The following is a 24,039-nucleotide window of genomic DNA, read 5'->3' on the forward strand; positions in this document are numbered from 1 at the left end:
GGAAAGGGCAAGAAAATGGGTACCCCCTAGAGCTTCCAAAAGAGAATGAAGCCGTGTTGACACCTTGAATTAGCCTATCCTGATTTCTAGAGTTCTGATGGAAGGGGAGAAAAAACCCTCAAATTATTTTCTCTACCATAACTGTGATGGAATAAAGTCTTCCAAAGAATGCCAGCTTCTTTATCTGTAAGAGAAGACTGAATGAAGTCAGTGGTGCTTCATCAGCAGACACCTGGAATTCATCCACGAAATCAGGATCCCCTAAGATGGGGCTGGGCACATGGAACTTCAGAAAGCGCCTCAGGTTATTCTGAAGCATATCCCTAGTTACCTGGTTACTAGTCCCTTGACTGGTTGGTTTCCAAGACCCTCTAAAGGGATTTTCTTCATTTTGTTTGTTTGATTTCCATTTTATGATAATTAGAGCAATGCAGAAGCAACTACTTATCATGAGGGTTTCAAAGAATCAGGACTTCTAAGATTTGCTGAAATCAAAATCATAACAGTCATTTTAACAGTAGACTATTTGAGAAACAAACCTCTAACAAAAACGTAACCGTAGTGGCTTTTTGCCATTAACAGCAAAAGGAAGAACATGTCACACTTAATCCAAAAGCTTCCTTTAAATCACTTTCACACCCATTAGGATGGAAAATAAATGTTGGTGAGGATATGGAGAAATTGGAATTTTTTTTTAAATTTTGTTTTGCTCTGGGGGGGTAATTAAGTCTGTCTGTCTGTCTTATCTATCTAGCTAGCTAGCTAGCTATTTATTTATTTAATGGAGGCGCTGGGGAATGAACCCAGGACCTCATTCATGCTAAGCATACACTCTACCACTGAGCTATACCATCCCCTACCCCAAAATTGGAATTCTTACACATTGCTGGCGGGAATGTAAAATGGTTCACTATCTCTAGAAAACATTTTTGCAATTCACTGAAAAGTTAAACACAGAATTACTATATGACCAGCAGTTCCATTTCTAGGTATGTATCAAAATAATTGAAAACTGTTAAATAAATACATGCATAGACATGCTCACAGCAGCACTATTCACAACTGCAAAAAGGTACAAACAATCCAAATATCCATCAATGGATAAATGGATAAACAAATTGTTTATCATACATATATAGACAATGGGATATTATGCAGCCACAAAAAGGAATAAAGTATTGATATATGATACAATGTGGGTGAACCACAACACATTATGCTAGGTCAAAGAAGCCAGACCGGAAAGGTAACATATTGTATGATTCCATTGCTATGAAATATCCAAATTGGTCAATCCACGGAGCCAGAACATGGTTTAGAGGCTGGGTGCAACTGCTTACTGGGTACAGTTTCCTTTTGAGGTGAAGAAAATGTTTTGGAGCCAGATAGAGGTGGTGGTTGCACAGCTTTTTTTGCACAACAATGTACTCAGTGTCTCTGAATTTTTCACACTAAAAATAGTTAATTTGGTTAATTTTATGTTATGTGAATTTCACCTCAATTAAAAAAAAAATAAAAGAATAAAAGATAAAACTTTCTTCCAAACCTGGTATGACAACTAATAATTCTGATCAGATTATTCTGCCCTTCTTAAAAGGAAATGGTTGATAAGTTTTATAATTACAAATTTAAAGTTGTTCTAAATTTGCCAGCATACAAGTTTTGAAAATAAATGTGTTTTACAGACATTCTGGAAGAAATCAACTCTGTGCCTCTCTTCTCTACCTACCTGTAGAACATTCTTACTCCTTTCAAAATGCTTAACAACAAATTTTGCTTATGGAAGCTGCAGTTTTTACTTAGCACAAAGGTAGATGCTTTAATAATTATATCTCCAGTAAAATTTATAAAATAATTTGAGTTAACCTAGAAAGCAATTTACACAACACTTAAATAAAACATAAAACAACTGCACCAAATATATCCAGGTGGGCATGTTTTAAAATACACTTCACATTGGATTGACGGCACTGTTTTTAAAATGTAGACTAAGTCATGGACAGGAGAAATTTTAATCAGCTATATACTGGCTATATGTATAATACTCTTACAAAAACATAAAAATCAGAACATTTCTAAAAATGGAATACTCCACACACACAAGATAAATGTATTAGATTATTCCACTCTACTCTGCAAATGTTTATCTTTTAGATAAAAAAATAAAATACACACTTATGATAGGGGTGATTTTTCTTCTTTCTCACATACCTACATGGATTCACAGTGAATCTTCTGAGTTTTGAAATAAAGCTATTTTCAAACTTTGATGGTACTCCCAGCATTTAATTGAAAGTCACACCTGCGGCGAGATTACCTTAAGCAATCTAATCGCGGTCACCCAGCACGTCCTACTCTGCTCTTCTTCTGCACAGAGCATTTTCAGGTCTCGGGGCCCTCCCGCTTTGTTAGGCTAGAAGGCCACAGCACATTGTTTATCGTTAATGCATATCTTGAAGGTAACACCTGTTGAAATAAAAGCCACTAAAATTCTCCTATATATAAGAGAAAGCTGTCTCTTTTTAAAAGAAATTAAAAGAAACTCAAGCTTACCTAAAAGGCTGAGGCTTGCTTTATTCATCTATCAAAATATTAAGCCTGTACCTTAAAGCAGAATCCATAGTTAGTCGGTGCTCCATGTTTTTTTTTGCCTGCCAGTGACACATAAATATCACTATTGCCAAATTCGCTGAAAAACTGCAAATGCCGTGGTTCCTTTAAAAAAAATACATATATGTGTGTGTTGAAATGGATGCGTATTTTTACACTATCTTTTATATTTCTATTATATTACATAATTTATACCTTGGCAACAGTTATTCCAAATAATGTCACAGAAACAAAAGGAAAGGACAACTAAGTCACTATATCCTTAAATAACCAGGAGCTGGACACAAGATTATTGAATTTGAGAAGCAGTGATTCATTTACAATTTAACTTGCAATATACAAAAAATACATCTTCCTATTTTAAAATTATTCTCTTTAACTACCATTTCAAGGAATCTGAAGGAGAAAAGAGTGCGAAGGATGGCTTTTGAAAATGTTTTCCTTGTCTGAGTCTCAAATAATGGTTCAACAAAGGGAAGAAGGTTAGATTGAGCTTCTGCAGCAAAGAAAAAAAAAAAAAGACGATTCCTGCTTCATTCAGGAACCATCACCCCTCGTGTTTGTGTGCTGCCTCACACATCACAGCAAGCGACGAAACAGGCTGCGTGACTACCTTCCTGTACAAAGAAGGAAGCCTGAGCAGAAGAGTTCAGAGAAATTACTGGGCAGTGGATGTGTCTGATTTTCAAGCAAAGGGGAATCATGAGGAGCTATTTCTTCTCCGGGAAATCCATGAGATTTAGAGCCGGTCATGGGAAATGACTGGGTCATACCGTTCTATGACAGGTTAATAACTTGGAGAAATGCTTAATTCTGGAGCTGAATGTATAATCAAAACTGACCAAAATGCATTTGTTCTTTAAAACCTCGCTACTGGCAATGTGGTCCCAGGCCAGCAGTATCAACATCATCTGGGAGCTCATCAGAAATGCAAAATCTCAGGCCCCACCCAAGACTTGCCGATTCAAAATCAAAATCTGCGTTTTAACAAGAACCCGGGTGATTCATATGCAGTGAAATTTGAGAAGCAGGGCTCTTAAAAAAAAAAAAAAGCAGAACACTCAGCAGTTTGAGCTACCCATTCAAATCCAAATCCAAAAAATTCAGTCATTGGCCAGGAGGCTGGCTATTTCACCAGTGAAGATCAGTAGAACAAGAGTTTCTGTGTATGTAACTGTTTCTTTGTGTGACACTGTTCTTTAGGCATTTTGATCTAGTGAATGACTCTGGTTCTCAACTCCATGGGAGAATAAGGCAGAAAAGAAAATTGTTAAAAGAGATCCAGACCAAGGCCCTTGGAACAAGGGAGAAGGAAGGAGAAAGGTACTCTTGTTGGCATGGCCTTTAAAACTTTATTCCTTGATAGAAACTAATTTGCTAGTAAAAATGTCTGACTTCTATGAAGAAGTTACTGATACTGTAAAAATCAAGGTAGTTGAGTCATTTGGACGTGAGAAGAAGGCAGCTCAAGAAATACTGGAGGCCGTAAGAGGCGTGATGAGTTTCCTCTCTCGACTGATTTTTGTTCCATTACTGCAGACACATCAAGGCTTATGACACTATAAGACTACAGGCTGAGTTGGCATGATCAGCAAAAGCTAAGTATGCACATCTCTATATAAGGTGGGAGAGCAGAGTACTTAGACGTTTCTCTGTAAATGTAAGTCATAGCCACATCTCCAAGGCATGCAAGTGTTTAACTCCTATGCAGCGTAAATCTTTAGAAAGTGAAATAAATCAAGTCCCTTCTCATACAAAAAGGGCAGGAAATGGTCAGTTTGTCAGGTAGAAATGTCATATTAGACATTATATAACCTACATAATTTGTATCAAGGTCATAATCCCTGAGGTTACCTAATACTGTGAATTTCTTTTTTGAGGGGGAACTTCAAATCATTTCCATGTATAGACTACAGGACACAAGCTCCTTAGGCACAGGCTGGAGAGAAGAACACTATGCATGATGCACAGCAAAGTCAGATACACGGTAAGGAGAGCTAAGGTGCAGCCTGAGTATAGAGGTTTGATGCTTATAATGTTACCTTGCCAAGGTGGGGACCATTGCAGGGAAAAGAGCATGGCTCCACGGACGGAATAAGAGCTATCTTGTTATGTAATAGGTGGGAAAGGAAAGCAGGTGAAGAGTGAAGTAAAAAGACAATGGGCTGTGGATTTTTCATGAGAAATCTGTTAAAACAGTTAAGAATTTAGGAGATATTATCATATCTTCCAGTGCAGAATCACTGGGAAGACAGTAAAAGAAACATGATTATTAGATTTAGAATCTACTTTTCTCTGTTGTTAAAAGTAAAAAGATGATCCAGCACATGTTTGTTTAAACAATGCCTTCAAATGTTATTTCATAGATAAGGAACACTGGGAAAAGAGAAACTTCATTACAATAGTTAAGAAAGTCTAAAACCTTAATTACAAAAATGGGTAATTATTCATCTTAATATTATCTATAACATTTAGAAAACTAGTTTTAAATCCTCAAGAAAAATTAGTTAAATGCATCTGTATGATAGAATATTAATTATTAACGTATGCAAACTTAGAAATTAAAGATTTCTGTAAAGGAATGGTTACTAAATAAACAGAGCCCTAGTCCATGAAGTATTCCACCACTAAAACCTCAAAGGAACACACACATACACACCTGTACACATGTGTGCACACACTTGTGTGAACAGCAACAAAGGAAAACTGTAAATGAGGGAAAGGAAGAAACTATACAAGAACAACTGGGGAAAATATGGAAAGAAGCACGTCTTTGGAATTCCACGTCTCCTGTTAGACTACTGCCCAAATGTCTAGTCTCCTCACTAGCTGTGCTCTGGGCATTTCCATTTGGGTGTTTCACCATCAACACAATGTATCTAGAAATAAGATCATTATCTTTCCTCTAAGATGGTGACCTTCTAACAAATCTCCTAGTTATATTTCTTCTATAATTTTCTGTTTTATTTTCCTTACTTCTTTCTCTAAGAACATTATGAAGTGCTTCCTCTCAGTCAACGAAATCTGGTAATTTGCTACTTCAATCTTAGGTTAGATCCTATCGCCTCCACCCTTGATTACTGAAATGATCATCTAATTAACACTAATTAGCATCTGTGCTTCAAATCAATTTTTCTGTGTCTCTCTGTGTGTCTCTCTCTCCCCACTCCCCTTCTCCCTCCCTGCTTCCCTTGCTCCCTTCCACTCTCCATTTCTTTCTGTTTCTCTACTGGATTTTTTAAGCTTTCTATGGCCTTCCTAATCTTACAGCTTGATCACTCCACTCTCTTGCTCAAAGTTAAAAGATGTGTCCATGTCCTAACCCGAAGAGCCTGTGAATGTGACCTTTTCTGGAAAGGGGGTCTTTGCAGATGGAATTAAGTTAAGGATCCAGAAATGAGATCATCTTAGATTATCCAGCTGGGCTCTAAATCCTGACAAGTGTCCTTACCAGAGACAAACAGAGAAAGGAGAAGGGGGTGAAAAGACGGAGGCAGAGAGTAGAGTGAGGCAGCCACCAACAAAGGGACACCTGGAGCCATGATTAGCCAAGATGGAAAATCCTACCAAAAGTTTAAAGGATCAAATATGGAGAATGAGAAATAAATAATGAAAATTTTCAGCATAAAAGAAAAATATGAATTTGTGGACTGAATGTGTATGTTGAGAATCAAGCAAGGTTTAGCAGAATACATTTGAACATACCTAGAAATATGTCAGGAAAGTTACTAAATATCAATGATGATAATAAAATTTGAAAAATAGCCTCAGAAAAATGATAGATTATCCATAAAGAAGCAACAGTGTTGTCACTGACAAAACAGATGCATGAAAATAGAATTAAACTCTCATGAAAGCTCCCAAATAGTTTTACTTGAAAGATACAGATGCATTGCATAAAATGCCAACACTTATAAAACACAGGCATATGGTATAGTCAGCAACAATTGCCAAAATAGAATCAGACTGTACAGTGCTGAGCACCATGGGGTTACATGCATAAGTGACTGTGTATGTGTGTGTGAACATCTGCACGTGTATGTCTATGTACCTGTATACACAGATAAGCACACAGACACATCCACCCCTGATCATAACACGCTAACTTCCTCTAGGAATTTACACTCTAGGTAAGGAGACAAAACTAACACATGCAAAGCAATAAACAATTGCAGCTGAGCGTTACTAACTGCATCGGCATCAACAGAAGCTCAGAAGTGGGCAAGATCAGTAGTACGACCTGGGGGAAAAAGAAAAGGTGTGTATATGCTGGGCCTCAAAATCTCAGCCCGGATGAGGACAAAGAGGGTGAATTCAGAGTAGGGAAGAAATGGGCAAGGAATGTGGTACTGAAACCAGAGCATCCGGATTCCATGAAAGGATGTATATTGAAATTAGTGGGAAACAAAGCTGAATAATTAGTTTTCAAGCAGATGGTGGCAAATGTTTGGAATCAAAAAAAAAGTACCAAGTACTGACCTCAGGTAATACAGTAATAAACAAAGTAAAACCCATTTTAACATACAACTTCTACGTAATTTGTAACATATCATGGATACTCTAATTTACCTTTGATGTCCCTTTAGTAGAAAAATATAAACCAGATCTTCTTAAAAGGAAGTAAATCCTTTTCCAGGACTTCTTTCCCTGTTCTTTTGCATGTAAGAAGCCATGGATTTCAGGATATGTGCTTGAACTCAGAAACATCTGGAAGAAAAATTAGACACTCTCATGCAGTTTCTGAATCAATGATACTGTAGCCTGATATTTCAAATAGAAATGTGCAAAATCAAACGGCACTAATACCACTTATATACCGTTACAGAAATGACAATGCGTATCCAAAATAAACCAGTCTTGTGAGAACCTGAGGCAAGTTCCAAATGAAGATACGCTCACAAGACGCACATTCTAAGTGATCAGTACTTAGTCAAACACCAAAACTATAAGCCACTTGAATGTCCATTTGAAACGCTGAACTTCCTCTAAGTTAAGTCCTGATACTTTTCATCCCTTTCTATGATTTTCTTTGAGATTACAGATTGACCTATCAGTTTCAACTTCATAAAGGTAGAAGACCAGGATCCTGACTTCCATTATTCAGTTATTAAAGAAACTGAGCCAAGTTCACCTCCTTGATGAAGGTAAAGTAAACCATCTCCTCTCTATCCTCTGTGGTTCTCAGGTGTGGGTGGGTAGAGTGGGCTGTGTTTTACAAAGAGAACTGCAACAATATCTTTCACTACACATGTTCTTCTACAAATGTGATGCTGCCACTGAACCAAGAGGTGAAGCTTCTCCACCCCCCTGAAGCTGGGCAAGGCTTGTGACTGGCGGGAGGGACATGCTGCCCGTTCTCCCTGCAGTCCCTTAACTAATCTGATGGCTTCTGCTCCTTAATTCTTGGAAGCTACCTGTCATACAAGGAACTCGACTACTCCAGGATGCCTATGTGGTGAGAAGCACAATGCAACTGGAAAAGCCCTGGAGGGGAGACACCATGTGGGAAGAGAGATGGGGAGACTGAGCTGGGGAGGAGAGAGGAAGAGAGGGAGAGGGGGAGAGGAATAGAGAGAGAGAGAGACGGAGAGAGACACCAAGGAGTTACCAGGTACACGGAGTGAAAAGCCATCTTAGAAAAAGGGGATCGACAACCTCTTTGGGAGTCAATCTGCCTCCGAGTCCCACCCAGTTAAACCCTTCCCAAATCCTAACCAACAACACTGTTGACAAAACGTGAGTGGGTACTTAAGCCAGTAAGGTTTGGAATAGGTTGTTACTCAGTGATAATTAACTGAGACCATGGGCATTTGTTAGTTGGGAAATCAAGAATGAAAAAGAATAGCTCTCTCTGAATGATCGTGATCAGCATCCTTAATAAGATGGTGGAAATGCATTAGTGTCTCATTAAAAGAAGTAAACAGAAATCCCTATGAATAAACAAATGCAAAATGGAAAAAATGGAAACTAAGTGAAAGCATTAGCTAAAACAACGTAACGTATTTTAAAAGCTACTCGGGGAAATGCTGCTAGTAGATAACTATGTTTTTTAAGTAAATTAATAAAAATTTTTAATTTAATGAGCCACAGATATTAATTAATTGACGTGTAAAACAGGCAAGTAGGTTTTTTAGTTTGAGTGCTTTCCAAGTTATTAAACCAAACCAATTAAATTTTAAAAAGGGAGTCATAGAGGTCAACTAGGAAACGAAGAAACATTTTAAAAAGTAGAATCATTGCCTCAGTGGAGAGAAGAGGTCAGGGGCACATGCAGGACTATCTGATTCCAAAGCTATGATTTTTCTTGCTTTTATAATTTAACATTAAAGTAATATAACTATATCACAGGAGAATTTGGGAAAGGAGGCAGGAGAAAAACTGCAATCCACTGCCCTGTCACACTCCAATGCAAAGTATCAAGAGACCTGAGAGCAGGGGATCCTGGGGCACTGCTGCTGCTGCCATTCACCCCATCACCCCCACAGGGTGTCGGTGAAAACCCAGGAGCATACAAGCAGCTTTCAGAAAAATCTCAAGACTAATCATATTTCTAAAAATTTTGAAACACAAAAATGAAATATAATCTGTTAAAAATTAAAAGCCCATAGAAAACAAATCTGTGACACCCAATACATTTAAATGCCAATATATTTAAAGTAATATCTATATTGGAACAATTAAAAGTTGTCTTCATTAAAGATCAGAGAATACTGAGTGGGTTGGGGGGTGCCTAGGGCTTAGATCAAAGAGCAACTATTGTATAGACATTGCTCACCATTAACCTGTTAACTGTAGAGCTTCTGATGTGAAAGCTACTAATCTATCAAAAATAAAGTAACTGAAATCATTCTTTCATTGTAATAAAAATGTCTTGGAAAATGATCACCTACAGCCACTGTCAGTTTGGAAAAAATGATACAAAACTAAGGAAACTTTTAATAAAATTACTATTTTTTATAACTAGTATTTTTAATTCAGCTAAGATATTTCATATTTCAATCAAGTATTTCTGTCATAGATAATATTTCATTTAATTGCTAAATATTTTACCACAAATAGGATTGAGGGCATTTATTATAAAAATTAATAATTAATATCTGCCAGTAAAACATCTACAATTTACTGGAAATTTTGATTTTCAAAGACTAATATAAACTTTAAAGACATCACAGAGCAAAACTCTGCAATTTTCCTTTCATGATACACATTTTTTACATGCTTAAAATCCTTTGATAATTGGCCAAAACTGAGAAGAATAATATAGTTAGGGGTCTTTATGGATTTAGGGAATTCTTCATCCAGATTTTGTTCTTTCCTTTTCTTTCTTACTCTTTTCTTTTTAATTTTACCTCCAGCAAAAATTAATCATTCAAGGCATAACATTCCAAAATCTGGACATGAATTAAATATGGACCTTAAAGTTTCCCTTTATTATTTATTACTCACATATTTTAATGAAAATATATTTTACCTGCAAAATCTGTGTGGGGGATATTTCACCATTGAATTCAGTTGCAAAAGACACCATATGCTCTGGAAAAAAATACTGACGAAAAGATACATGTTACATTATCCCAAAAGCCATGCCAGAAAAGATTGAACTCTGTATGACCAACACAGTAAACTGAAGCAAAGCTCTTTAAATCAGTGTGATGAAAATTCACCTGAAACACTTAAAAAAATGCCAGTCCCTGATTCTACCCACAGATATCTTAATAAAAAGGTAGGAGCAGGGCCCAAAGGTTAGCCAAACACCCTCAGATGGTGTTGAGACACAGAGATCCACGTACCTCCAGTCACAACACTGCCCTCAGGCTGACCGCAGTCACAACACTGCCCTCAGGCTGACCACGTGCTAGCTCCTGTATCTCTTCGCTGAGTCCTGCAACCACTCCAGCAGGTGCTGAAGGACTCTCAGCTCCATTTTATAAAGTTAAGGCTCACAGAAGTAAAGGATATATACAAGGTCACAGCCCACAGTGTACAGGAGCCAGGACTTAGAGGGCTAGGGAGCTAAAAGGACAGTTTTTTCCACCTAATCTTTCTCCAAACCTGTTTAATCATAAAATTCACCCAAGAAAGCTGTTTAAATTAGGAATTCTCAGACCTCATTCCTGGAGTGTCTGATTCAGTAGGTCTGGGTAGGACCTGGATCCTGTGTTTATAACAAGCACTATTCCCTCTCCTCAGGGAATTTTTATGATCGGACAAGTTTGGGAACATAGATTCCTCTTTACTTCCTCTAGGACAGGGTTTTTGAATAGTAGTTCTATTAACATTTGGTCTAATAACACCGTGTTGTGGGGGGCTGTCCCGTACACCATAGGATGTTTAGGGCATTCCAGGCCTCTACCCACTAGCAGCCCTCCCCAGCCCCACAGTATGACAACCAAAAATGTCTCCAGACATCATCAAATCAGCCCCCCAGTTGAGACCCACTGCTCTTGGTCAACAAAATGAATCTACAGCCTTGTTTAAATTAAAAAAAAAAAAAAAAAAGATACAACCAAAAATGAGCACTAAACCATACATCTTTAACTATGACTTTTAAATTCCTGCTTTTAGTAAAGATTCACAACAAGAAAACAGTTAAACAGTTTCCTTTCAAAAAAATTCTATTTAACTTTTATTAGGACTCTTAAATTCTTTGTCAAAGATCATTCCATTATGTTTCTATTAATAGGTTCAAATAAAAGAGAATATTAGAGGTCTTTCAGGGTTTGAAAATATCTTATTATAGTGTGTATCATATATTTTTCATAAAGTACCATTTCAACCTAATTATCCAAAACTTAGTGTAAAAATACGCTACAGCTGCAGAGACAAAAACAATTTAAAATAATGAGCCCAGAGGCTATTTTGACTCCTCTAGATTGCTAGTCTCCATTAGAATGTGACATACATTTATTTTCTTTTAAAAAGAGCTATAATGAAAGTAGTATTTACTAGATAATGCACTGGTCTTTATCTCATTTCTGCTTAGCTCAGTAATTATTGCACTGAAAACAAAATAACTTGAAACAGCAAGATGCATGTCAATCTTTAATTCCTGGCTAAGTTTTAATACTCCCAACAAACATCAATCTGTTTTTCCTTTAGAAATTTTCTTATTTAATTTTCTAAATTCTGTGAAAAGAGTTAAGCCATAATATTTGGAACTTGCATGGCGATATCTAATAACTTACTCACCAAATCAAATGCAGAGCAGGTTTTTTATTTTTCTTAAAAAGCAAGAAAAAGAAGCAATAGTTCCCCCAAAACACATATCTGAACTTCTGTGGTGATGTCAACTAATTATTGTTAGAGTAAGAAGAAATGTGATCATAATTTAAAAGACCAGAATTCTTACCTACTAATTTACCAAACAGGGAATTGTATCTTATTTATAGTGACCTTTGTCTTCACATAAAGTAAAATAAAATTTAACTCATTTATTTTACAAAACTATTAATGGGGATTTAACTTACCATTGGGTTTTTAAAGAATTCATATTTGGCGTAATTTTTTCTAAAGTATAGCTTATTTTCTTCTTCCATCCCCCAGTTAGATAGCACTTCAATCACCAGCTCGTGGTCTTCTATTGTTCTTTCTGTAAAGAATGTTTCAGTGAGCATGTCATCAGGTAGATGGATGGATGGATGGATGCATAGAAAAATAGAAAGATAGGTAGACAAATATATATATGGACATATATATCCATACAAATATACAAAATATGTATATGTCTTTATTAAATATAGTGAAATTTCAACTCAATTCTGAAATAGCCAGATTGATGAAATTTTCATCAATTTTCTATTAGTAATGTTGATTTTTATACCAAAGCAGGCTGTAACCTGAAGAGAAAAACGACATAAAATATCACAGTGTCCTTTTTACTAATTCTCAATCTCCTTTTATTGCTAAGTAAATTATAAGTTTGATATCAAATCTGCATTAAGAATATGGGAGCTATTTTTCTCCAACTCATCATGGTGCCAAAATTAAAATATTTGCCTCAAGGTTGGACAGTTCACCCCATTAAGAGACGAAGAATTTTGACAGGTTCAATAATTATTTAAGACGCAGCCTCGACAGTTGAGGAAAATTAAATACTTTAAAAAGAAAATTTTAATGCAAGTACATACAATTTTTTTAAGAAACCTAATTTCTTGTGGCACCTTATACTTTCAAAACTAATGTTCAGGCAAATATAGTTTGTATTAACAATGAAGATAATTAGGTAGGGTGGGAAGGCACTTAGGAGGAAGGCACTTAAATGAAAAAAGCAACGACAACTTTAAAGAGGTAAACATAGCATGCAAAATTCCTATTTTAACAAGAAACTGTGATGTCCACAGCAGTACTCTTCATAATAGCCCCAAACTGGAAATTACCCAAATGCCTATCAACATGAAAATGAATAAATATACTTTGTAAAGGACACAATGGAATATATACTACAATACACAACTGCATAGATGAATTCCACAAACATAATATTAAATGAAAGAAGTCAGACACAAAGAGTATATACTATGTGATTCCACTTATGTAAGTTCAGCACAGATACAATAAATCTATGGTGTTAGAAATCAAAATAATGAGGATAGTGGATGAGTGAGCAGGGGCATGAGGGAACCACCGGGTATGGGAAATATTCTGTTTCTCAATTTGGGTGTTGGACCCTCAGGTATATACAGTATCTGAGAATTCATCAAGTTGTCCACATTTGCTTTGTTCATTTATGTTAAGGTATGTCATTCTTCAATAGATGGTTAAGGAAAAGTAACTGTGAAATTACTGATACAAAATAGGAAATGGAGAAAAGCCAAATAAGAAATATAGAAATCCTCTTCCTTTTTTAGGTGCTTCTAGGACCTTTTTGAAAAGTATCTGTGTCTCAGAAATTCAACACTCAGGAGTAATCTGTGACCTACAACACCCAAACCCTTGAAAGTAATGTCATACTTAAATAGAAGCTTATTCATCTGAAAGGAAGTTCTTGAAAGAGTGCTCAATGAATATGGATGAGTTTGAGCTAAGTGTGCATCAACACTCAGGGTTCTGTTCCCAACTCCGACTGCTCTTTTTCTGTCTGACTAGCTCCCATAGCCCCTCTGCCTCCTAAGATACAGTCCTTGGCTCAGCTCTTTTCTTTCCTTTTCTCTCAACTAATTCACTCTCCCATCTTCGGCTATCATGTCTGTCTTCATTTCACTGAAGTGAAATCCCCAGCTACAGTTGCTTTCACTCACGCTCCAGTCCTAACTGCTAGACTTTCCACCCCTTCAAACAGTCTATCTAAAACCAGTCAGTATGGTAGTTCCTGAAAATATTAAATTCCAGCAATTCCACTTCTGAGTATATAACCAAAAGAAGTGAAAGCAGGGACTGGAACAGATATTTGCACACAAATGTTCATAGTAGCATCATTCACAATAACCAAAAAGTAAAAACATCCTAATGTCCATTGACAAGTTAATTAGGAAACAAAATGTAGAAGAGATATACAATGGAATATTTAGCCTTAAAAAGGAATGAAATTCTGACACATGTTACAACATGGATGAACCTTAAAGATATTATACTGTCTTATGCTGTAAGACAGGCACAAAAGAACAGATACGATATGATTCCAATTTCATGAGGTACCTAGAATAGACAAATTCATAGAGACATTAAGTAGAATGGTGGTTGCCAAGGACCAGGGTGGGAGGTGGGAATGAAGAGTTAATTGTTTAACGGGTTCAGAGTTTCAGTATGGGAGGATAAAAATGTTCCAGAGATGGATGGGAGTGATGGATGCACAACAATATAAATATGCATAACGCCAGTGAATGTACCCTTATAAATGGGTAAAATGATCAATTTTATGTTTTGTGCATTTTACCAAAATTTTTTCAAAAGATGTAAAAATGAAACAAAGTATCTTCCCTTTTCCTCCTGAAACTGCTTTTTCCTGAATTCTCCTATGCCCATTACACCTTTCTCTATGTCCATTCCAATACCTCCACTGCTCTTACCCCAGGTATTTAAGACGCTTCCTCCGAGCATCTCTCACACAACCAACAGCCCCTGACTCATTCCTGCTATCACCATTCCAATCTGGACCGTTGCTTTTTCTTAACTAATCTCCAAACCTCTGTGTTCTCATTCTTCCCATCCAATCTGGACACTGATACCACAGGAAACCTCTTAAAACATTTGTATCACTGTGACCCCTGCTCAAACACTTGTTCACTTCCTACTTGTTATAAGATAAATCCATATTGTCCGGCAGTTGTAACTTATTCGTTCACCTATTTGCTCAACAAACATTTATCGAAGGCCTACTATATGTCAGACATTCATCTTGGGGCTTGGAATTTAGTAACAGACAATCAGAAACCATTGCCTCATGTAGCTTCCTTTCTAATGGGAAGACATGGACAATAAATAAAATGCACATCTTAAAAGGTGGCACTAAACATTACAGGGAAAAATGGAGCAGGGAAAAGGGGGAGAGGGGGGCACAGGGTAAAGGAATCCATTTTCTATAGCTTGCCAGGGAAGGCCTTGTTGAGATTGTAATGTTTGAACAAAAACCCGAAGGAGAAGAAGGCATGAGATAGGCAGATAACTAGAGGAAGAACAAGAGAGCCCTTGAGGCAAGAGCAAGTCTGGTATGTCTGAAGAAGGGCACGGGGGCCAACGTGGCTGAAGCTGAGTGAGCAAAGGGGAGGAGAGTACCAGGACGGGAAGTTACGGAAGTGAAGGTGATGAGCTGGGGCACCTGGATAAAGCCCTGCAGTTCAGAATAAGGGTCTGGCTTTTCCTCTGAGTTAGATGACAAGTCATTCTGAACAGAGGAATAACATGAGCAAAGCCTTTGCAGATGTCATTAACTTAAAGGTATTGAGATAAGGAGATTGCCCAGGATTACATTGGTGGGCCCTAAATCCAAACACAAGTATCCTTTTAGGAGAGAGACAGGAGATCTGACAGAGATAGAAGAGGAAGGGGCAATGTGACCACAGAGGCAGACACTCAAATGATGTGACCGCAAGCCAAGGAATGGGGGCAGCCACCAGAAGCTGGAAGAGTCAAGGAATGGACTCCCCATAAGGCCCCTGGAAGGAGCGTGGCCCTGCCAACACCGTGATTTCTGCCCAGTCAAATTAACTTTGGACTTCTCACCTCCAGAACTGTTAAAGATTACATTTCTATTTTTTTAAGCCACCAGTGATTTGTTAGAGCAGCCTTAGGAAACCAAGAGGATAGTCTAATGAGCACACTCTATCTCCATTTTACATAGAATGAATCTCAAGTCCAGAACAGCAAATGTCTCAGGATTTGATTGGCAACCACATGTCTGACCCCACGTCTCCGCTCCTTCCTCTGCACGGCATGGCCTCTGCCTTCACCTCTGCCTTCACGGCAGTTCCCCCTGCCGCCTCTGCTGGGTCTACTTAGATCTTATGCCTTCGTTCTATACTGGCTCCTCTCTCACATTCCTGGAATTCTCAAGATTCGACTGCCTCAAATTCTTTTAGTTTGAAATGTGTTTGATAACTATTTGCTAATTAACTGAAAACAACCAACCACATTTTACATATAAGAGGAAAGAATTTAATGGGCAGTATTTCAAATTCTTATCAGCCGTAACCTCACATGAAAGTAACATTAAGTATATTGAATTTGGATTACATCAAAAAAGAAGACAGAAAAATGGAAAAAGCCACATTTGAACAGCTATGACAAATGTGTCACAAAATACCTAGTGTAAAATGTGTAGTCACCAAAAAAGCAGCAGTTCAGTTGGGTTTTGTTGACTACACACAAATAAAGCCCAGCATACCAATCTAGAATGGAAAATTAAGGGATACAGTATTTGCAGAAAATTTTTATAGTTCATAAAACCTAATATTTAAAGAATGCAATTACTAGCATCAGAAAAATAGTCTGGTAATCTTAAGCAGAAAAATGTCTTCAAATAAAGCTGGCAAAAACTAGAGTACGCGAGAAAGTGAAAGACACACTTTACATGCCTTCAAAGATTTCTGGTACTAGTCTATTGAAAATTCAGAAAACATATAAAAAGCAACCAAGTCCAGAGGATCAAATGCAGCTATAGGTTTTTAACCTCTTATAACTGGTACAACTTACTTATAGAATCTGGCGTTTAAAAATTATATTAAATAATCTTTCTACAGGCATACATCACCATCCCCACTGAGATGTGCCGTCGCAGATACCATCCCCCAAACAAGTCTCAGTATGTTAAAGAATTAATGCTACTATAATCCAAAGAACCTAACCAAAGGGGCCTAACTGATTATCAGCTAATCACATACAGAAAATGTGTGGTTTTTTAAAAAACACAGATATCAAACTAAACACAGATCTTAATAGGGACACAGTTCAACATGAAGATACAAGATGCCTAGATGCGTGACTTTGAAAGGCAAAGAAAAATGTTCAAGGAGGGGTGGAAAGTGGCTGAAGACCAGCCTTGTTTTGCCAAGGCCTAAGCACAAGGTAAGACATCGTCACCAAAACCTGAGAAAGGAAAAACAGAACAAAACAAAATGCTTGTCTAGCGGCTTCCAATAAACTTTCTCTTGACTCTTCCTCTACAGTCCCATCCTAAAACCAAGCAGGTTTTAACCGAGTAATCCTACTAAGTAACTTATAATATACTTTCTAAATATCAAAAGAAATGATTAATTCCATAATTAGATGCTCTTTGCTGCAATGTTCAAAAACAAAAGCTGCCACTCAGAGTGAACTCAGATACTTTTGGAGTTACCATTTGAGAAATGACCCCAGGTAACGGTTGCATAAATTCCACAAGCTTTTTTTTAAAAAACCTTACTTTTACTTCATAAATTCATCTAAAATACTATAATAAGACACATGAGTAAAACTTCACAGATACAAGTCTTTATTTTAAAAAAAACTTTCTAAAGTAAAGTATTTTTCAGACATTGGAAAGTGAATTATTACAATAATCAAATAGCACTCTTACGTAGTTAGAAAAATAGGAGAGAAGCCATTTTAAATTCAAAATTGCAACCAAAAAGGAGGAAAAAAGGAAAAACCCTTCAAAAAGAGTGAAAAAAAGCTTTCTTAAAAACAAAAGCTTCATATCACTCTATGTTTTACTTTTGTTTCTTATAGATCAGTGAAGTCTTTAGGTTATAGAATAAAATATTACCAAATTGTGATAACCACACATAATTCTGTTTCCTATTTAATTTTGAAAAACTTTTCCTTTAAAAAAGAGGAGAAGAGAAGAAAGAAGTTTCTTCTGAAACTGTTGCTTTAACTTCAAAGTCTTTTTAAAAACCTCAATCCTCCCAGAATGGAAAGTGTTCACCTGTGACCTTCTGCCTGGATTTCTTCGCTGAATCTACTGAAAGTACAGTGTGGGGCTCAAATAGAAACCGGAGTCCCTACTCTTCTCATCACTTGATAAGAGAAGAAACAAAAGTGGCTTTTAGCTCTAATTCACCCAGAAAACAATTCTTTGTATACCTTTGTTACAGGAAACTCCAGGAGACAAATGGTCCTTGTACTTCTCTGTGCTGGGTGGAAACTACATACATTTTGTCAATCTTATTTTCAGAAAAAATGAACAGCCTCTGACCAAGCAAAACAAAAACTAGGGAAGCAAAGAATAAAGCCAGGCTCAATTTCTAAAAGGATCCCTAACCTAAGAGAACTGCTTAATACCATTAAGATCCTCCAGAAAATTGCTGCCACCAGATTCAGCTCCCCAAGGGCAATAATAGGGAAATCGTGACTTAAACTTGATGGGTATAAAGGCCTAGCGGGTCATTCTTCCCCAAATCAACACAGTCCTTATATTAATTCAGACTCAATGATCACAACCTGTATTCATAGAAAGCTTTATTTTTCCACAAAATGTCTGCATATATATTATCTTAAGTTGATGGTAAATACTTGAAGAGCTTAGAAATAGCTTCTATAAATTCTAAGTTATCCAATACATCCTTGAAGGACTCGGAGTAAATTTCCATCTGGGCATAATATGTGATTTCTTTGGCTTCCTTTCCAAGTCTCCTCCTTCTATGTACTTTGTAATCCATCCTTTGAACAGCTAGATATAAATACTTACAGTTTAGTACAGCTTAGTTCGAAAACCATTTATTTGTCCTAGACCCTAGGTTACAAAGATGTATGTATACAGAGTGTTCCTTCTCTCATGGAACTAGGGACTAGCTTTGATAACATGATCACTAGTAAGACAGTTGCAGGAAATGTTACAGCAGCGCAGAAGATGGGCACTGGATCTACCTCGGGGCCTCAGGAATTTGAGCTAAGTCTTTAAAAATCTCTTTAAAAGTTTTTAAAATTTTGTTTATCCCTTTCTTTTCTAATTACTAAAATAATACATTTCCATTACAGAAAATCTGAGAAACACAAACAGCTGACAATCACAATCCATCTTTAAACCTGCCAATCAGGAATAAGCACTTAACATTTCAGTATATTCCCTTCTGGTCTTTTCCTTTGGGCCTATATGAGTTTATGTGTGTGTATTTTTCACATTTAGGAAACTGTATACATATAACCATACGAACAATGTTTCCTATATGTTGTGAAAAATATATACTTTTATTCAATCATCATTACAACCTTGTATTTGTCCACATCAGTCTTCAAAGGAAAACCTCCGAAACTATGATCGAAGGTTGTATAACTTAACATCTCGTGAATGTACTATAATTTATAACATTCTCCTATTATGACAGCATTAGGTTTTACTTTTCTCATTAATTGATACTGTACATAATCCTGCTTGGACAGCCTTAAATGTATTTTTTATCCAAATTTGCTTGTTTCCCCCACCCACCTACAGTGTGTATTGTGGGAGCATCGCCTCCCAGGACACAATTCATCTCTATCACTCCTAGTGCTTCCTGTACCACTGTTTGTGGGGGGAGGAGGGCACTGCAACTTCCTAATGGATGTATGAGAAGAGGTGTTGCCAGCAAGTATGCCGATTGTCTCAAGGAACATCTAGCTTCTGAGCAGCAAGAGTCTGCGCCCAGGCATGTGGAAGAGGCAGATGTGTCTCCCTACCTGCTCTCAAATGAAAAGGCTGACTCTGCTTCATAAAGCTGAGCGTGGGATGCCTCCACCTGCTCTCCTCTATCTCCTTCCCCAGACTGGGGCACTGGGTTAGCTGTCAGTCAGCTTGGACAGCTGAGGGTTTTCATCTTACTTTATTTTTATAGGTATTTTTAGGAAGGTGCTAGCAGTTATTACACAGTTATACTTTATTGCCATTTCTAACTAACATTCCAAGTAAGCCTTGGAAAATGCATATCAGTTAGCCAGGTAAAGATGGATGAAAGGACTTCCTGAGAGTCTCAACAGCATGAGCAAGGTCACCAGAGTAGAAATGTGCTATAGGCAGTCCTCTAATGCATCAACTTAGAGGAGGGAGGGGCAAGACACAAGGCTGGAAACAGGAAGGGTAGTCAGGTCAGAGGTTCTACAAGCCCTTCAAAGGACCTTGGGCCCTAACGCAAGGTGAACCAGGGCTGCGCTCAGATGGATAACTTTGCTATGACCGGAATTAAGAGGAAGGACCAACTGTAAGGCTAATGGAAGTCCCAAAGAGAGAGATTATGAGACCTGAACTCAGGCTATGAGAATACAGAGAAGGAAAAATCAGCTGGAGCAGGACGCAGATTTAGTTATGAGCACTCTTTGCTGGTTTCACATTTTCTGTCTCCAGCCTTAATGTGCTCCCAGAACACATGTCACATCAAAGCTCAGGTCAGGGCTACATAATTCTCAGTACAAGAAGGAAGCACACGTATCCTAAGGGCTTCACAATTATTTCTGCTGGTTACGAGGGTGGTCACAACTCCGATGGCTGGGAGGTTCCAAACAGCACAGAAAGTACAACCACATATCAGCATCAGGTCCAGACAGCAGGGAAAAACACTTGTGCTTCTTCAGGAAAAAAAGAAAAAAGTGAAGGAGCAGCTTCAAGGCAGGCGGCTGTGAAGCGTTTCCCCACCGCTGTGCATTGCATCAGTCTTAAGGAGACCACGTGGGCTTAGCTGCACACATAAAAATGGTTTCATTAAAAGCCTCCAGTCATTCATTTTGCCTATTAAAGCCACTCCACAATGATATTCACAATGGAAATCTTAGCTGTCCCTAGCAATGACACTAAAATACAATTAATTCCACTTCCCGAGGAGTCGCTAGGTATGCGCTTGAGGAATCGTATTAATTGCCACTGCTTCATACCGTGGCTTCAATGAGGAATCAAAATGGGAGCAAGGCAAACATGGATCCCACTAAGTTCCAGAAGACTTAAAACTGAAGTTTTTCCCCCAGCCATCCTCTTAACAATGATTATAAAAGCGGAGGACTGCATCTGGGGAGCTACAGTGACATCCAGTGGCTGTGAAGTGAAACACACCTGTTACAAAACGGCTTGCTGTATCATGAGAGAAGGGGATTTACTGACATGCTGATATTTTACACCCCGTGTCTATAAAACCGTGTGTACAACTGAAGCTCATCATAACACGACCCAAAATCAGGCACATAACCGATTCATAACAAAACCAGGATGTATAGCTGCCTTCGATGATTTACTCCACCTACGAAAATTCTCAGCAGCATATATTAATAATTATGGACAGAGGATATGAAATAGTGATACTGTACTCAAAGTTCTAAATGTCATATTGCCATTCACATTGCATATAAATTCAAGAATAAGTCATTTACAAAGCACTTCCTCTGTTACAAAGTGGACCAGGTTGGATCAGTTGGATCCCAATAATTTCAGTACTACCTCGGTAAGGAAGGTTTATCCGAAAGTGTTCTTGAGGGTTCGAAATTTAAATTTATGTTTATAGCATGCAAGAGAGAGAGAGACGGAGAGTGAGACAGACAAACCAACCACATGATCCTGAAAACAGCTGCCTGACCTACTGGGGTGAGGAAAAAACAAACTTGCTTCCACAGAAAATGCATATACTTGAGAATCTGACAAGACCTAGATATGTACTAGGTTTGACTCTGGACCAGGAATTTTAGCACCAATTCTCTGTATTCTTATATGTAAAATGGAGATTAAAAAACATGCCTTCAGGACTGCTGTGAGAGCATCTATCTAGATGAACGTGAAACCTCTCACGAGGTACCCTGCACGTATAAGATGCACGTTAGCAGCTATCACACGTATGCATTCATATTAAAAATACCAAAGATTCAAGTTTTCTTAGCCACAGAAAGTGTCACTCTGAAAACAGACTTTAGACTCCATAACCCTATCATATTTTGTATGTCATGTGCTCTTCCTTCTGAGTTTAGTAATTTGTGTTGTGCTTTAATGGATCAAAAGCAACAAGAGTAGCCATCTGTTAAAAACATAGAATGTCTCTGAAACTTTCCTAAGCTTATCTGGGATACTGAAGTGAACTACAGTGCAGAAAACCCCCAACTCTCATCTCTCCCCTAAGTCAAATGTTCTTGCCTACAAGGCTTCAGGATCCCACCAAGACTCAGCCCCGTAAGTGTGCAGACCAGGGCGTGAAGACACTACAACAGGGCATGCACAGTTAGCAGGGATGAGAGATGGGCAGGGATAAAGCCAGGAAGTCACAGGTAGTTTGATGTAAAAGCAAAACATCGTTGCTTAGCCTCCAAATGGTCAAAATTTGTATTTGAGTCTTCTTAGTAGTAGCCTTTAAGTCAGATCAGATCACACTGCTCTCCGACGCAAAGACCTCCAGTTACATTTCCCCTCACTCAGTGTAAAAGACAAGACCCCTCCACAGCCTGGGAGGCCCTGCACGAGCTGGCTCTGCGGTGGCTCCACGCAGTCGTCCCCCATCACTTTCCACTTATGACTCCACTCTCGAAGTGCTGGCCTCGTGGTTGCTTCCAGAACACCAAGCATGCTGCCACACCTGGGCCTTTCCAGTTGATGTTTCCTCTGTCTAGAACGATCTTCGTCCACTGCAGTGCAAGAGCTGCTCCTGTCTGCTCCAGGGCTCTACTTGGGCATCATGCCTCCAGGGACTCCCTCCCTCCCTACTTAAAGCGCACCTTCCACTCATGCCCCACACTTCCCATCCCTCTTTCCTGCCCTCCTTTTCTCCCTGCTGCTAATCATCACCTAAGGGAGTATGACACATTTCAGTCATGTATCTCTCGTCTTTTTCCTCCCACTAAAATGCAAACTCACGAGGGCAGTGTTTTTGTCTATTGTGTTCATACTGCACACCCCGAGCCACACACACACACAAAATGTTTGGTGCAAAACAGTCAATAAATATTTGCTAAACTGAGGAAAGGAATAGGGAGAGGCAGAGAGAGTTCCTAGTTTGGGAGGAATCTGTAAAGTGAAAAGAAAAGAAAAAAAACAACGAAAAATACTCAGGATTTTTTTTAAGAGCACACACATACAAAAGAAGGTAACCTACAAAAGTGAATACACAGGATAGAGATTATGCTAAAGTAAAGAAACTAAAAATAGTTATCTTAGTGTTGTGAAATTATGGATAACACTGTTTACTTCTTACACCTTTATTTCTAAGTTATCTACAATGAGCTGAATTATTTTTGTATTAAAAATATTTTTTAAGTAATAGACCACCTCTTCACTTTTAGAATTTTATTCATTGAAAACTCATTATTTTGATCAAAGAGAGGTCAAGAATGTCTCCTGAACAATATACAGTGCTTACTAGCTGGTCACCAAAGCTTTGGCAAATGGTTTGTCCTTTGGCTCTTTATGTCAATAGCACTTGAAGATTACAGGTGAATGTGGTGATGCTTCCTTCTATTGACAAAAGGATCTGCTGCTGTACATCATACTTAAGGGGCAGAAACACCCCACTTTAGTTCTTTTCATTCATGTTAATATGCAAATGGCAAAAAAAGTTACCTAATATCACTATTAGGTTGAATAGATATTGGAGGAGTATTTATAAGATACATTAACTCACAAATAAAATTCAAAAACACATCCGTTTTATATTTGATACTGAGGAAGATCACAGTGCTTTAATAGTGGTTATTTTCTTGTTATATTGTTAGATAAAGAGGTGAAAGAAAGAAAAAGAAAAAAAAACTGTTCCTCAAGAGTTTAGATGGATATCCATTAATTATTATCATGTAACATTTCAGTGCATCCTTACAGAAATGAAGTAGCAGATTAAAAAAAAAAAGAAATAGAAGGTGGTAAATCTAATACACACTAGTATTTTGGTAATATTAATGTCTGCATTTTTTTTTTTACTGTTTAAAGATATTATCTGAGTAAAAACCAAAAGCCAAAAAAAAAAAAAAAAAACCACATAGAAAAAGCTCTGGAACTAAATTTCTTTCTCATAAGCTTTGGTCTAATGCATGGTTAATGAAGCCATGGTACAATATTCTCACATCTTTGATTTTATTTCAGCA

The 24,039-nt window shown here is 37.7% G+C and overlaps 1 protein-coding gene across 5 annotated transcripts in view; it reads right to left on the bottom strand.

Moving 5' to 3' along the window:
- GRB14 (growth factor receptor bound protein 14) overlaps window positions 1-24,039 on the bottom strand; it is a 105,066-nt gene that overhangs the window by 11,783 nt on the left and 69,244 nt on the right. For 3 of the 5 annotated variants that reach the window (XM_010982450.3, XM_010982451.3, XM_031451558.2), the window contains 5 exons: window positions 12,078-12,199; window positions 10,082-10,156; window positions 7,180-7,317; window positions 2,605-2,715; window positions 2,318-2,413 (listed from right to left, as the gene is read on the bottom strand). In XM_010982450.3, coding sequence (XP_010980752.1) covers window positions 2,318-2,413; window positions 2,605-2,715; window positions 7,180-7,317; window positions 10,082-10,156; window positions 12,078-12,199 — 542 coding nt within the window. The remainder of the gene's footprint in view (window positions 1-2,317; window positions 2,414-2,604; window positions 2,716-7,179; window positions 7,318-10,081; window positions 10,157-12,077; window positions 12,200-24,039) is intronic. The other 2 variants (XM_031451556.2, XM_031451557.2) reach the window with 2 other exon arrangements.

The sequence above is a fragment of the Camelus dromedarius genome, chromosome 4 (assembly GCF_036321535.1).
Source record: "Camelus dromedarius isolate mCamDro1 chromosome 4, mCamDro1.pat, whole genome shotgun sequence".
NCBI lineage: Eukaryota > Metazoa > Chordata > Mammalia > Artiodactyla > Camelidae > Camelus > Camelus dromedarius.